This window comes from Aythya ferina (assembly GCF_964211825.1).
Source record: "Aythya ferina genome assembly, chromosome: 7".
Lineage (NCBI taxonomy): Eukaryota > Metazoa > Chordata > Aves > Anseriformes > Anatidae > Aythya > Aythya ferina.
The window spans coordinates 15,534,115-15,550,191 of record NC_140302.1 but is presented as its reverse complement, the minus strand read 5'-3'; the positions used below and the strand labels follow the sequence as shown (position 1 = coordinate 15,550,191).

At 45.9% G+C, this 16,077-nt stretch overlaps 1 protein-coding gene and 1 long non-coding RNA gene across 3 annotated transcripts in view; one reads left to right on the top strand and one right to left on the bottom strand.

Annotated features, from left to right (window-relative positions):
- Window positions 1-469, top strand: part of LOC311439630 — a 45,657-nt gene extending 45,188 nt beyond the window's left edge. Inside the window, exon 4 of the long non-coding RNA XR_014694867.1 lies at window positions 349-469. This is a non-coding gene — a long non-coding RNA (uncharacterized lncRNA). The remainder of the gene's footprint in view (window positions 1-348) is intronic.
- The window catches only part of LOC311439628 (dual specificity protein phosphatase 13B-like), a 28,017-nt gene extending 13,162 nt beyond the window's left edge, over window positions 1-14,855 (bottom strand). For both annotated transcript variants that reach the window (XR_014694866.1, XM_084525548.1), the window contains exons 1-2: window positions 14,777-14,855; window positions 347-565 (exon numbers count right to left, since the gene is read on the bottom strand). Coding sequence is in view for 1 of the 2 variants with exons in the window: in XM_084525548.1 (XP_084381674.1) it covers window positions 347-537 (191 nt within the window). In the remaining variant the exon portion in view is untranslated. The remainder of the gene's footprint in view (window positions 1-346; window positions 566-14,776) is intronic.
- Window positions 14,856-16,077: the final 1,222 nt, after the last annotated feature.

The following is a 16,077-nucleotide window of genomic DNA, read 5'->3' as shown; positions in this document are numbered from 1 at the left end:
CTGATGCCATCTGGCAGTATGAAGTGAAAACCAGGGGGTGTTTGTTTAACATGGCCCTGCTGCGACCACCTGCAGCAGTGATGCTGTGGCCCTACCAGGCTGCAGCAGTGTGGGCCTCCTGTGCTAAAGCAGGAGGGGGAATGTTCTCCTGGAGGGGAGTATCAGGATGCTCAGGTTGCTTGTGCAATCTAAAGCACAGTTCAGCCTTGCTCAACAATTAGACTTTCTGTGAGGGGTCCCCAGATTAGTGCCTAGCTCTCTTTTTAAGTAGTGTGGAGGATTAGGGCAGGGATAGGGTAGGGGCTGAGAGTTTCATCAACACCTTCAACACTTCTCTCTCTCTTACAGATCTCCCACGTAAAGGTTTGGCCAGACTTCATCCACGTGCCCAGTGGGGCGTGCCTTTGTCCAGAGCAGGCGCCGCAGCTCCTCCAGGGACGGTGTCTCATCGCTGCTCTGGCTTCCCCGAGTCCGGCTTGAGGTTCTTCTTATCGTGGGGCGCAGTAAGTCCCTGCTGTACAGAGGGTCCCAGGCCATCCTGAAAGGTGGAGGGCAGCATGTGCTTCTAAAACGAATTTTTATATTATTACGGCAACAATTGGAAGCTAAAGCTTTTGCAAGCTGCTAGGCTCAGGTACTCAGCTTATTTTGACCTGATTACTCCAGATTTGTCAAACAATTGATTATAACTTCATGATTATTTTTTTCCTCCCTTCATGGTAATAGAAACTCTCCCTCTTCCTATTTGGAATTTTAGACACTATTGTTACTGCAGCAAAACAGCCCAGTCCTTGGTAGGCCAGCATGAGAGGAGTTCTGCTTTTAATGGAAAGAGGTAATGCTATGGAAAATGTATCATGTAACTGTAGCTACTCAGTGGGTATAGAAACAAGTTACGAATATGATACGCTGCACTTTTCCTTTAACCATGCAACTAAAACTTGCTTATATATTCTCCATCTAAGTTGTCTTTTATAATTTGTAATCAACAAGCTGAGCTGAGTTGAATAGAATTGGGCATGCAAAATCTTACTCACAGGCTAACTCTGAATTGTCTGATTCAATACAGGAAACCATAATGAGTATTTTGGTTCTTCTAATGGTAGTTACCAGCCGTACCTGCTGTCCTGATGACAAACATTCATGGTAGAAAGAATCTGCATGAGTAAGTTAGAGTGATTCTAGCTGCCATTCATAAACATTCCTATAGGGTTTTTTATAGGTTGTTTCATTTGCATTCCTCTGCTTTCTTGAAATAAATACTTTAATTATGAGGAGAATTTTATTTTATTTTATTTTATTTTTAGAAATCAATTTATCTCTGGAATTACTCTATTTCCATGTGGTACATGTATTTTGAAATAGTAGTTCCATGTGTTAGCTGCAGATTTGAGCTGTTGGGAGGATTTTTGAGGAGGATAATAGAAACTGCATTTTTACCAGAGTTCTGTTTTAAGAAATTATTTTTAAAAGTCTGTTTCTATGTTATAAAAACTAGTCAAGTATCTGCATTGCAGAGATATTGCGAAGTCTGTCAACTCAGGCAGCTTTAGACCAGCAGTATCTATCTAGGACTTGGATGAATTTGTAGTCAATGTTCTGCCATCGACGGCTCAATGTGCTTTGTGCAAATGATTAGAGGGGTGGTGTGGGGTAAAACAGTACAGGACAGCAGACCTGAAACCTTCCTTCTCTATGCTGAACAGCTCCATCACTTACTAATAGGTTGTATTTACGTTTAAGTGCTACATTGACAATTTATTTCCAATAGCTGTGGTGAGAGGTTTTCCTGGTGTCCCATCAAGGCTCTTTCACTAGCCCTGAAGTCACATTTTGATGCCACGTTGTTTAAAAACATCTGTCTTTGTGTACACAGGCAGAGAGAAGATGAAGGCTAGCCCGCTTTGGGAGCTTTTGGCACCTTTATATTAATCCACTGTTTCACTGATGGAGAAGCTGGCCAACCAAGGAGGAGGGAAGCAGTGACCGCTGTGTTGGTGTTAGGCCAGTGAACGCTGGCCAGAAGCCACCCTTTGGCTGTGCTCCTGGGGTGACTTGCCTTGCTTCCCAGCTGTCAGGGGGGTGCCCTCTTATTTCAGTACACCTTCTCCTGCCACCTTCCCAGGCAGTCTCCTCCTTTTAAAATACAGTATGTTTTCACCAAAAAACAACATTCCCAGGTCTCGTATTGTTTGTGTTACAAAGAGCTCCACTCTGGAATGTGCTCCCCTCCCAAATGTGCATATCTCCTCCAGTGTCAGCTTTTACTGTGAAAACAAAAGCAGATGTTCTTGCCCATTTCAGATGGCTTTGTGCAAGAGGAGGCATGGAGGCATTCCCATACTGGAACGGACATTCCCCATCAATTTTGATAGCTTCTTTGATACTGGCCACCCCGGTGTCCCTGTGCCGGCTCTGCCCCGGCTCCTGCTGGTGATCCCAGACACCTGTGTGACTCTCTGATCCCACACAGGAGGTCTGCAGCAGAAATGGGACTCGCATTTCCTGTGTCCTGACCACAAGGCCATCTGCCAGTTCATTAAAATGTTTCAAGAATAACAGCCTCCTCCAATCCTTCCCACCTCATAATATCTGCAGCAAATGTTCCCCTTTTTTGATGTATCTCATTCCTTGCAGTGTGGCTAATGACCACTCTAGGGCACTTCTCACTCCCTATAAAGCTGCTTTCAACTGTTTGGGTTTTGTTCCTTATTTACTGCTGCCTGTTATCCCTTCCTCTTGCCCTCTCCAGTGTATAAATGCATAGATTTTCGTGTTACCTAGCCTCAGAGGACTGAAGGCTGCTGTCAGCCTTGCTTTGCTAAGCTTTGTGTGAGCAGAGAATTACATGGCACTGCCCAAGAGTGCTGGTAATGTCGCTGTGTTTGCGTGGCCCTTCCAGGAGCTGTGCTTTCCAGGTCCATAACCCCATCCCTGTAACAGCCTGGGGGGACAGCTCTGAAGTATGGCAAACCATAGGAAAACTGCTCTGTTGGAGATTTTTTTTTTTTTAATTGTCTTTCTAGAAGTGAACATAACTGTGTAGACAAGGTGAGAGGAGGCAGCGTGTGCTTTGCTTACTGTATGGATACCAAAAGTTGTGGAATAATGGTTTTCTTTGTAAGGTGGGAGTGCTGCTTCAGAACTATGCTAAGCTGACTTTGAGCTGGTGCTTACATACATCTTGTATTCAAGCTAAGGAATTTACTCCTGTTGAAATACACACATGAACTGCGGAAGTTGTGTATGAAACTTATTCCATCTGCAATCTGGTCACATTTGTTCAACTGGAGAACAGAATCAGTTCATGTAAACTCTATGCCCAATAAAAACTAAGGACTAGGGCTCAAATTTCAAATGTGAAATAATTGGAACTAACAGGCTGTGAATGATTCAAAAGCAGAGAAGTCTCTGTAGGACTATTCAGTTAATATGTTGAATAATGAATGCGCTGAAAAAAAATCACAGCTTTCCATAGAAAATTTACAGACAGGAAAACAAGGCATTTTTTTCTGAATAAATGACTGCTCAGTTCTAGTGTCAGTCTAACATTTTAACTCACTAAATTTATACATGCAAGTGTCGTTTACTGAAATGCACGTATTTAAAGAAAACAAGGATATGAATAAAATTGTGTAATGTTTTATAAGGAGTATGAATAGATTAAAACAAATTAGTATGAAGGGAAAATTATTATATGTAATAATGTCGCTCTTCATTTTAAAAATATGTTTTTAATGAGTCTCAGCTCAATTCCTCTCTATATTTTTTGTGGTGAATTTATTTCTGTGAAGTGTCATATGGATGAGCAATACAATTTTAAAATGCCTGCCTCTGAATGATATTCCTATGAAATGTTCCTCTTCTTTGACCTACTAGAGTTATATTGCAGCAATTATTATGTATTAATGTAGGAGAAATTTTATCATTATATTTAGATTAATTTTGAATTGGTTTGTACTACAACTGTAATTTGAGTTCCAGTGTGTAATAAAATTTCCTTAATTATGAAGAGCAAGAAAATTGCCATATAGGCCATAGAGGCCTATCACAAAGCAGAAGGTCATTCAGATGGCCCTAGCAAACTAGACACAGGCCTATGTATGCCTCTCTATGTAACCCCCTTTCTGAAAACCAGGAGTGACTTTTTGGCAGTAGGACTAAGAGCACGGCCAGGTTGATGCTTTGTTGCTGGGCGATGTTCAGGGAACATCCCTGGAAAAAAGGAAAGTGGTCCTGTGAGAGGTCACAGAGTATCTCCTTACTGTCTGTTTTGACTTCCCCTCTTCCCATCAGTGGATGGTGCCTCTTTGGACTGTATATGCTCTGGACACTTTGGTTGTTTTTCAGTTAATTCACTGGCTACAGCCTTCTCCATAATATAATTAGTGCTGTTCGGTGCCATGCTGAGGAGAGGGCCTTTAGAGACCGATCCCTTAACAGTCCTTGGAATCCTTTTTGAAGTCCTTTTATCCAATTTTCCAACACCGCAGTATTTAATTAAATAAGAAAAAAAATCAAATGTCAATGCAATTTTACCATTTGGCAGTACACTGGTGTGATATCAAGCTGAGAGGATGGTGTGAAGGCTGAGCTGGGACAACATGAAACCCTGCAGCATGATGCTGTGGGAAGTCAGAAGGGAAAAACAACTCTTATGTCTAGGATATCAGACTGGTGTCCTAGTAGAAAGCCCTTATATCCTTTGCTTTTCATTGCAATTTTCCAATGCCAAGATAAAGGAGATATTTTGGTACAATAGAAGGGTGTCAGTGCGCCCGTTTCAATGATCTATGCAATATTTTAATCATCCCAGGTATTCTATTGGCTTTTGTGTATGGGTAGAGCATAGCTGTTTTCCCCTAGCTTTAGTAAAAACACTTTCACATTTTTAAATCCTGAGAACAAAGTGCTTTGCATCCTGTGTTGTTGTTTTTTTTTTTTTTCCCTCAAGCTGGTATGTGCTGTACCCTTGTCATCTCTGGAGATATCAGTCTGACTGTGCTTCGGATAGACTATTTGATTTGTGATGGTAAAGGACCAGGCTGAAGCCCAGGGCTTGGCCAAAGTAGGTCATGTCGAGTTCATGCCTATCGTGTATTCAAAAGCCATAAACGTTTCTCAGAAAGCCTATCCCTCGGAAAGATTTCTCCAAGATAACATATGTTTGAGAGAGGGTTTTGTGTTGCTGCATCTCCACACAAATGACAAGTATTACTGTCATCATTCTTTCTTCCTTGGTGTTTAACCCGATAGTCTCACTGGAGTCATAATTTATCAATTGCTAGAAGCGCTGTGGGATATAGATGGTATGAATCAAATACAGCGATGGCTGAGGTAAAGCTGTCTGGGCTTGAAAGCTGTGATAGAGGCAGTTTCCAGGGAGGCTCGAGGTATTTAAGTTGCCAACTGTTTGTAAGAAAATCTCTCTGGCAGCTGGAGGATGTAATCTGAAGAGCACTTCCAAATTTAGTAGAGGCTTCCAGTCGGACAGCTTTAACCAAGCTATACGTTTAGGGTAAGGCCACTACTTGCCTTGGTGTGACTTAGCAAAATCCTTTTGGATGGCCTGGCTCTCAGCACAACATGCAGAGCCCGCGATGAGGAGCAGACTGGCCAAGTTGGTTCGTGTCTGGGACAGCTTTGAGCAGCACAAGGATGAGGAAAGCATCAGCTTGTTCCTCTGCTCAGTGTTGTGCTGGTACCAAATTCCCTGTCCCAACTGGAGAGTGACTGGGACACTTTTCCTGTGCCCAAGCAGAACTTCCCTCCGTGTGACACCCAGGGAAATTGGCAGTGTTATTTCTGATGCAAAGCACTACTGGAACGTAAGGAAGAAATTAATCAACCCGTCCTGATTCTCAAATATGCTGAATTTACCACAACTTCCACTGATGTTATGGGTAGCCAGGCCTCAGAAGCCTCAAAAATGTCTGTGTAATTTTTTCATAGCAAGGCTGTGGGCCAGCCAGCAGGGCTCAGACCTGATGGTCTTGACTGTTTCAGGATGTACAGCAGCATGGAGGCCCTGAGGCAGGGTGGCCTCATTTTCTTCTCTAACTGTAGTATAAAATACTCTCTTGTCATCAGCTGGTTAGTACACTTGTATTTACCAACCATGTGTGTGGCTCCTGATGGTGGCTAGTCAGAAACAGCCACCCTTTCACTGGCAGCAATATTCGCACTGAATGTGCAAAACCTGGCCACCTGCTGATTTGGCTATTTTTTTCCTGCATCTTGCATGTATATTTGTTTTATTCTTTAGCCACGGGAAATCATCTCAGTAGAAATATTGCCCACACTGCAGCTTTGACTGGATAAAAGAGAAGTGAAAAATATGGGCAGCTGAATAGATTTTCCCTGACTCACCCCTTGCTTACTGAATGGAAAGCCAAAGCTTTCTGGACACAGTTGTGTTTTTGTAATATAAATGGGATCCTAACAATGTTTCTGAATCAGAACACAGGCAGGGATGGGCATATGCAGAATGCTTTGCAGAAACTGTGGCTGATAGGTGGCACTGCCAGCAGGACTGCCCAGAAAAGAGGAGAGACCTCACCTACCCCAAGGTCAGTGATAAAGGCTTGGAGAAACAATCAGCAAGCCTTTGAGCAGTTTTGCAAGGCATCTTCAGTATGGAAAAGAAGGTCCCCAAACAGGGTAAACATGTGAGTGAAATGTCTTTGGGAAGGTGGAGAGGTAAGAGGCTAGAGGAAGGTGAGCAGAGGCACACTGGGCAGGGACATGCTTGGAGAAGCAAGCCTTGCTCGTGCAAGCCATCCCTCTGGCTTTGGTGGAAATTCTAGGGAACCAGGCTGACAGAACAGGGCTTCTTCTCTGCTGCTTAGTGATTTTGGGAAAAATAGCTTAAGAAAACTTTTTTTTTTTTTTTTTCTCTTTGTGGCTATTTTGGGCCTACTTCAGTGTAATGAATAATTATAGAGAAGCTGTCAGAAGGTGTGCACAAAAGTCAATTTTCCGTGGCTTCTTCACCACTGAAGCTTGGATGTATTTTGTTGCTGAATTGGACCCTTTATTTACTAGTTACAAATTTTATGTGCCATTTTAATAGTGTGCATTGTAACTATTTAAAGCTGTGCATTAAACAGGCCCAGACACTGTGTTAACAATCTGCATGTTACAATATATTTTTTGTAACTGCTTGTTATAGCATCAGCTATTACGGATTTATTACTAGTGCATTTTAGGTGGTGCTTTACAGTCGTTTAATTACAGCCATCTAGCAGTCGTTACATAAATATGCATTGAGAGCAAGAACCCCGAAGTATGGTGACCCAGAAGGCTTTTACCTGCCAAGACCAGGGTTCAGGCCCTCAGGTGGCAATGATATCATCAGCGTGTGCAAGGAAACACAAACATTTAAAGCTGTGCGGGGAGCTCTGTTCCTCCCTGCTCTAGGTGTTCGTGAAGTCATCAGCTGGAGCAAGAGCTCTGTAGACCTCTAAGGACCTGAACTTGGCTCTTGGCAAGCAAGCAAAGTCAGTTCCGCTCCATCCCATATCCCAGCAAAGATGCCGGGCTTTTGGCAGCAAGCTGCAGAACTGGGCCCTCCGGAGCCCCTTGGTACTCCTCTGCTCCCAGCTGCGAAGTGCATCCTTACACCCAGGAACCCAACCTGGTCTGCTGGAGACCTGGAGGCATTGCATGTGACCCAAAGGCAGCAGCTGGTCCAAAGTGCATCTGCCACCTCTGTGTGCCACCGGTCACTGCAGCAGCGTGCTCGTATCGGAGGCTCTCTAGCTCCCTGCTGGGCTGCTGCTCCTGGGTCACATACCATTGCTCGTGTCTTCTGTGACGGACCTCAGCCACCAGACTTGACTGGTGATTGGGTTTGACAGTCTGTAACGTGTTCATCCATTCAATACTGGTATTTTTTACACTCCATTGAGAAAACAAAAATCCCATTCTGCAGCATGATAGTGCTAAACAGCTATGTGCTACGTTCAGGAGAACCTCCTGCTATTCTTATGCTCCCACTCAAAGACAAGCTTGCCTAAAATTCAGTTCTTCCTGCATAAGGCTGTCTCTTCTCCTGTGCACAAGGGCTGTTAAATTGCAGTATCGTTGCCTCCAGCAATGACTTGCCTGTGATGAAAACAGTTATTTTGAATGGGTAAACTGTGGTGTTTTTTTGTTTGTTTGTTTTTCTGGGAGCACCCTCAGATTACTGAAACATTTCTGAAACAGAGATTGGCAAATGGATGCAGGTTGAAATCAGGAGTAATGTGTGCCATTTTGTTTTCTTCTTGGAGCTGCTAGTAACCAGCTGGGCTGTCTGACTGACCTTTTTTTTTCTTTTTTTTTGTACAACCACTGCAAAGCTGTCGCCCTTCCTGAGCAGCACAAATCTTGCTTGCTTTTTCATGACTTTTAGTAATGTTCCACCGATATTTGCAGCCCGCAGCTGCAGAGAGCGTGGGGTGCTCTCATTACTGGGTGGTGTTAGTACAGCATGACCCTGTAGAGAGGTACAAGCTTAGGTTTGTTCACAGATTGCCTGAAATGTGCTGTGTCTGTTTCTCTGAAGCAGATCCAGTGCACTGAAGGCTCACGTTTGTGGCGGTGCATTTCAGCCGCAGTGCTGTGGCTGTGTGGGAGGCAGAGCCTGGCAGCGCTGCACGCTGCAGGGTAAATTCCTGTGCACCGTGGCTGCTGGGCATGCTGCATCTAGCTTCATGAAAGAAGGATAAAAATCACCTGCGTGTTGTTTTCAGTCTCTTACCCATGGTTTTGTCCATCTTGGGATTTGCTTATTGATGCATGTTCTTAATCTACCCTGATCTAGTTTTCCTAGGTCACCTCTGGCATCCAAAATGATCTGTGGCAGAAGTCATGTCTATTTCTGTGTCAGAGGCCAAGGATTTCCTGTGCCGTGCCTCGCGCAGAACCCCAGCTGTTACACAGTCCCTTCGGTTGGTGTCCTGTGTCCCCACCAGAGCTTAGCAGGCCACATCTGAAGGTGGATGAGGCCGCTGTAACAATAACTACTGTAGCAGTGTCTTCCAGCCCAGCACTGGAAACATCAGGCTTCAGAATTCAAAGAATCCCATTACAAATGAATGGTTTCTGCCCCAAGGATTTAACCAAAAGGATGGCACAATGCAAAGCCCTTTTCCCCTGTGACTAGCACTGGTATGTTCTTCTATCTTAAAAACAATATGCTGCTTTTTTGGGTCTGTTCTCTTTGGGGCATTGACAGCTTCGCTGCTCTTTGTTCTTGTCCTGTGGTCTCTCCCAGCACCATGAAGAAGCTCCGTGCGACCCACTTGCGGGGACAGCTGACACATATCCCTGTGCTGGCACGGCAGGAGGGCCTAGCAACCTGTTAGGAAGGAAGATGGGAAACAGCAGGAGGTAGGCGCCCGCAGTTCCCTGGTGTTTCCCGAGCACTGCGATGCGTTTTGTAGTTATCACAGTGAGCCTGTGAGGAAGACACGGCTGTTCCCACCACACAGGTCGAGATGGAAAAGAAGCGCTGGATTTTTCTACATCTCTGCATAGGCCTGAGCTGGGAGGGAAGCCAGGGGCGGAGTGCTGCCAAGCACTTGTAGTGATAGCTGAACCTGCTTTACCCACTGTAATTTTGGTCAAAAGCTGTGCCCACCTCTAGTGAGTCATAGGCAACTTACGTTGAGGTGAAAGTCATGGGTAAGTTTGGCCTTCCGTGGGATTTCTTTCCAAAAATTATGCTGGGAGATGAGGTCTTCTAGGGATGCTTTAGCAGATTTGTTTTTTGCACTCAAAATAGGTTTCAGAACATGCAAAAATCAAACCGAGGACACAGAAACCTTATTACAGCACACTGTGCTCCTGATACCTTTCTTTCAGTGTTTGCAAAATCCTTTATCATCATACTGGAAAACAGCACAAGACCTTATAAAATGCTTAAAAACAACTGCAGTAAGGGCTTCTTCATCTTCCTTTCTCTCATCACAGCCTCTCAGATCTGAGGCTTTCTATTAGCGTGATAGCCATGGCAGGACTCAGAGAGACTGGGAAGGCTAGTTCCAGGAGCCTGTGTTTCTCACCAGTATCTTCTGGCAGAAAGATAGACCACAGAGCTGATAGCAAGCTCCTGTTGCCCAGGTTTCTGGCTGGAAAACTAGAAAGGATAAACACCTCCTTAAGCACTATCAGATAGAAATAGAACAAGAGAAAGGAATGGAAATCCTCTCATAATGCAATGGCTAGAAGCAATCCAGCTGTTTTGTTTTATTCCCACCATGAGAGCGATGGTCAGTCCCAGTGCAGGCTTGGCCACCTGTCAAATCAGGTTTGTAAACTAAAGCTTATTGGAATTTGACACTCTCGTCTTGGAGCACACTGGTATGGATCAATAAAGGCTCCTCCTATAGCAGTGACACAACACGTATGCTACCCGTGCAGTCCCAGATGCCCCGCATAAATCATTAAAATACTGGACAGTTCTAATCAGACCCTTTGGGGTATAACGTAATATACTATTTGAGAGCTAAAAACAATAAATCTAGTTAGTACAGAGGTCAGTATGAGACTGAACAGATACAAGACTTGCTGGGTGATGTGTATGCAGTCTAAGAGATGCAATGGAAGGAGATGAAATCCTAAGTCAGCTATGCAAATTGCTTTATTCTCATTGTAAAATCTCACTACTAAGTCTGCTGAAAGGGAAAAAAATCATTCTGTAGCACAGCTGATTTGAGGTCTAGAATTTCCCAGCAGTTGTATTAGCTCTTGGGATCACAGGTATTTCTAATCATTTCTCCTTTAGGTTAACTTTTACCATATTTCTAAAGTCACAGAACAGAACTTGTTTTCTTCTAGAGCTAGAAGCCAGCTAACCATAAGCAAAAAATAATTCAGATCCCATTAGGCAGCTGCTGTGTTTGCACTCTTCAGCCGCGCCTGGGACACGACATGCAGCTTTGTGAAAGGGAGGTTGCCTTGCTGTGCCCAGGTGCTGGGAACTAGTAAAAGCCCATGTGCTGCGGCACTGCTGCACAAACCCAAACAATCAAGGCTTTCTCTTTGATACAAATAGGGTCGAGTCCCATCCACATGTTTCAAGTGTTTTGAGACAACATAGTACGGGGTACAATCAGTCTCCACGGACAGCATGTAGTTTGGCCACCATAAATGTTATCAGGCAAAGCATAATACTACAGGCTAACTCGCCCATTCATGGTGCATCTGCATGTACCTTTGGCTTCTTACCTTGTATTTAGAAGATAAATACCAAATAATTGTTTCTCCTCTTAACTCAGGGCAAGGACAGTCTGCGATGCATGTTGCAGATGCTAAGGCTACTTAACTCTCAGCACTGCCGTTTAATTTCCTTTGTCTTCCCCTGTACTTTTCCCTCAAACTTCTCTATGTTTAGCCTAAATTGGGCAGAGTGTTTTTAGAATCCATGCAGCAGAAGAGCATGGCACCTGGGTGTTACCTATAGAGCTATCTTTACGGTAGTGGTCTGCGGGAAGCGATGTCAGAGGCCCCTGCTGTGATAGCCTCCCTTCAGCTGCAGAAGCCAGAAAAAGATTTTGCTCCAAACCTGCCAAAGCTGCTGTTATCAGAGTACAGGCTTTGCCATGGGGAGATGCGCGTCCTACGAGCTCTTGGGGTTTGTGCTGGTGGCTCTCGAGGGTGGGCTCAGCTGAAAGGTTTGGAGGGCAGTGCCAGGAACAGATCTCAGACCTTGTCTTTGGTAATGCAAACCAGTAACCCAGAAAGTCCCCATAACACAGTGAACAAAGTCACCACAAGACACTGGTATTAAATAAAAGTAAACGAAAACCAGGGCAGCAAATAACTGGTGGTGAAAGGAGAGGGATTTGGCCTGCTTGAATGATGTACCAACGCCTCCAAACTGGGTGCATACGCGGGGCAAGGTGACTTAATGTTGTATTTTGTTTCTAATTAGACCTAAAACAAGTCTGAATTTGTTTTAAGCCTGGTGGAGAAGTAGTTGAAACGAAGATGGAGATGCAGTAACCAGTTCCATCAGAGGTATAGCACAGCTTGATGCAGGAACTTAATGAAGATTTGTTGGTCAACAACAATCTCCCAAGCCACTTAATGTGCTCTCTATTTAATTTGCTCTGCTATTGTAGTAAATTTGAAGCCCCCAGGTCAGACTCAGCTTTTGTGGCTCTCCTGCAGTGTCAGCAGGAAGCATGAACCGAAGTCTTAGAGCCTGGACTTGAGCAATGTGTATTTCTCTTAATGAAACCCAAAGCCAGGTGAAATTTTTGGGAGAGAGGAAACAGGATATGGAGCCCCTTTGGGGGCTGGGAGGTGTTCATAACACTCTGAAACTTGGCCCACATTTCTGGTCTCCTCCCTTTCTGCTCCACAAAGGGTTTGTAGTTTTTTTAGACAAACTTGGATCCATCACATGTTGTGAGAGAACCTGCTGGGAAATTTGGTGATTCCTGCTCTCCAGGGCAGAGGAAACGTGTTTCTGCTTTGTGTTTTTAGGAAAGTAGGAAGATGAAATTCAAAACAAAACACAGCAGATGGGAATCTTGCAGAGACAGGCACTGGGAAATGTTTAGACAAGCTTTGTCCCCAGTCCTTGAGCTCAGGATTTACCAACTATACCGTAGAGAGACTTCAGAAAGACAATGAAATGCATTTTGGCTTCAAATACTGTTCCTCCAGAATCCAATGAGAGTTGTGCACATGAATCTGAAGGCAGAATATAGCCAGCAGTATGGGGAATAGATGTAATGTGAGAAACTCTCATGCTATATTATTATAGTCTGAATTGTTTCCATCATTTTGGGTTAAGTAATTCCCCACTATCCATCTCTAAAGTGTAAGCAGTACAGCCTTGATGTGCCCCAGGGAGAGGAAGCAAACCAGCCTTTGAATCTTTACCCAACCTTACTGCTCATATTTTGCTTTCAGTGAATAACTGTTCAAATCCTTTAATATTTCATTCCCATAAAAATATATTTACCAGGGGTTTTTGTGGCAGCAGTGAGGCTGTGTTTATTATTTTAGGAACACCACACGAGTGGCTTTAGAGAAAAGACGAGGCAGGAGCACAGAGTGCTCCAATCTATCAGAGAACAGCATGTTTTCCACCTGTTGAGGCAGCAACCACAATAACAGATGCACATAATAATTAGCTGTACCTCAAAGGCAGCACCAAGTCCTGCACCTTCTGCTCCCCACCTAGCAGACAGCTTGATAACAGAATTACAAAAGAGGAGCTCCGAGAGAGTAGAGTAGATAGTGCTTTGTGAAGAACGAAAGAGCAGCTCTTATTAAAGAGAGACTGGAAGGTGCAAGATGAGAAGGAAAGATCTGAGACACCATAACGCTGAAAAAGAGTGGAGCTGAGGAACTCCAGGAGCCTGCCTTATTTTTAGCATAGGGGCCAGGTTTTTGCAAATACCTTTTCTAAGGCTACTCTCACGTGTACTCATATCGTGTGAGATGATTTCTCCCAAAGACAAGGCACCCCACGCACCTACTGCACCCCCTCCTTTCCAGGGATGGATGCCTCCCAGTGGCAAGAGGCTGCAGGACAAGGATCTCATCTCAGTACGTGGCACGATGAGCAGGTGTGACCCAGGGCTGGGGGCCCTGTTCCTCTCCTGCTCCATGCGACCTGGCACTGGGAGCACACCGGAGCTGTGCTGCCTTCTTGTTTGCAAGTCCCCAGAGCATCTGGTATAAGGAAGAGGGCTGGGGACAGTGCAGGGAGTGGGGATGCAGAGCAGGTGAGACACCCATGGTCTTCACTACTAAACTGCTGGGGGCTTGTGAGGCTCCCCTGCTCTGGATAGCGCAGTGGAAGAGGTGACATTTTGCTGGGTGAGGGCTCCCAGAGCACATGAGCTTTGAGGCGATTTGTACTGCTGTAGTCCTTTACGTGCAGAAAGGAACAAATACTTCCTTGCAGAGATTTGCAGGGGAAGGGAATGATCTCAGCCCCGATTTAATCTTGACAGAAGCAGATGATGAGAAGACTGTGTGCTGAGTTGGAGTTTTCCTTTGAATTCCTACGGTGGTGAAGGCAGAGTTATAAATAGACACAGTATCCTTTTTACCCTGGTACAATTCTGTCTCCAGCTCCCCATATAGACAGCGAGTCTGCTGGTAGGTATTTAGCAGGAATTAATTTAACCCAGTCTTTTCTTTCTGTACTCTTTTACTCCAAGCATCCCAAACATATTTCCTCAATAAAAACGTTCAGAGGAAGGCTGTTGATATTAAAAAATCCCACTTCTGCCTGAGAATTTTATCCTAGTTATAAATAAACCCTAGAAGCCCAAACTATAAAGAGTATTGAAAAAAAAAAAAAGGCAAAGAAACTCTTTGTTATTGTCTACCCTCTCCCAACCTTCTTAATTTTTCCCCCACGTTTGTTTTTGAACTGCACAGCATTTTACTCATAGTCTGTTTCACATTTTCTCCAGTGTAGCTGGTTCGTCAGTTTCAATGACTCTTGTGCACATCCTCTGAGAGGTAGAAAACCTGTATACGGCACTTCACGGCTATTATCTTAAAGATGCATCTTTAAGAAATTTCAGTATCGACTAACATCTATAACAAGAAGATGGACTGGTATTTATAGCAGGAAAAGCTCTCATTTAAGCATCTTTTCCAGCGAGGGCTCCTCACCGCGGGAGCCCAGCTGGAAGGTGAACTAGAGTTTCACAAGTACTGGAGTACCGGCGGCAGTACTCTGGCCTAGCCCTGCCCGTGTCCTGCTGTGTGCAGCAAGGTGCCAGGGGCAGGTTGCAAGCAGCGTTCAGGTACTTGCCTGGTGGTGGGCGAAGCTCCCGCGCGGCCGTGCCTCGGTTTACCTTTCCCCGAGTAACGCCCCTTGCCTTCCTCCTCACCTCCCAGCGGTGCGCACAACTTTCCAGCCTCCCCGTGTTCGGTTTATTCAAAGTCTATTTTTATTTGTGTTAATTATAAACCATCATCCCCCACCCTCTTTGGCCCTGCGAGCATCAGCCGGAGGCAGGCAGCTGGCAGCCGGGTTACGCAGGGGGATGAGATCTGGGGCTGGGGGCTGAGGTGCCCGGGCTGCCCTCGCCTGCACCCCGAGACCCGCGGCCGGGGGGCTTCGTCCCGGGTGGGTCGTGCCCGGTTCCCCCCGGGCAGGGCGGCTCGCCTGGCTGCCCCTTTTATCCCGGGTTTCCACCCGGAGCCCGCTGCGGGGCCTGGGGCTCGGAAGCCGCTGAGGGGCGCAGGGCCCGGGCTGCAGCCGGGGGTGGCCGCGGGGCCGCGCCGTGCCGAGGGCTCCACCTGGCGGCAGCGCCGCGGCTGCGGGGAGGCGGCCGGGGCCCGGCCTCTGCCGGCTGGGGCTGGGGCTGGGACTGGGGGCCGGGGGCCGGGGGCCGGGGGCCGGGGCCGGGCACGGTCCTGCTGCTGCTGCTGAGGGAGGCGGGGGGACTCCTGCGGGTGGGAAGCGTGAGGAAAGGAGGGGCTGGGGCTGGGGGCACCTCTGCAGCCTGATCTGTGTCTGGGGGTGGTGTCCACTCCTTCTGCAAAGTGAAGCCTTTTTTATTATTATTATTTTTATTTTTTTTGAGTTAATTGTGATGCACATATTGCACTTGGATTTGGGTTCGAAGTACGCTCTTAAGATGACCATTCCTATGCACTGTGCCTTTGTCGACCTTGTAGAGCAGCCCTGGAGCTCACGAGCAGGTTTCTTTATGCAGGGAACTGAAGCAAGGCTGTGCTCCAGTGCTGCTCTGCTGCTGCCCAGGGATATTCAATCCACGGGACTCGTCCAGAACAAACCCCCCTGAGATCCCCTCAGCGTGAGAACCAGGTCTGCAGTGCCAAAAGTGCTGCTTCGTGTTCTTGCTCCCATTGCGTGGTCTACATAGCAGATGTAGATGCTGCTAGAGACTTTTAAAAGGCACTGAGTTGTCCATCAGGAAGGCAGAAATCTGCCTTTCAGACAGCACTGGGAATGGCAAGGCATGTTTTCCCTCATTGCTCAGCTGCTCTTGAGCAGCCGGTTCGCCATGGTGGGCAGTATTCATGCCTCTGCCTTCCCAAGTGTGGTACCGGGAATGCAAACAACTGCCATCCCCGAGCTGGCTT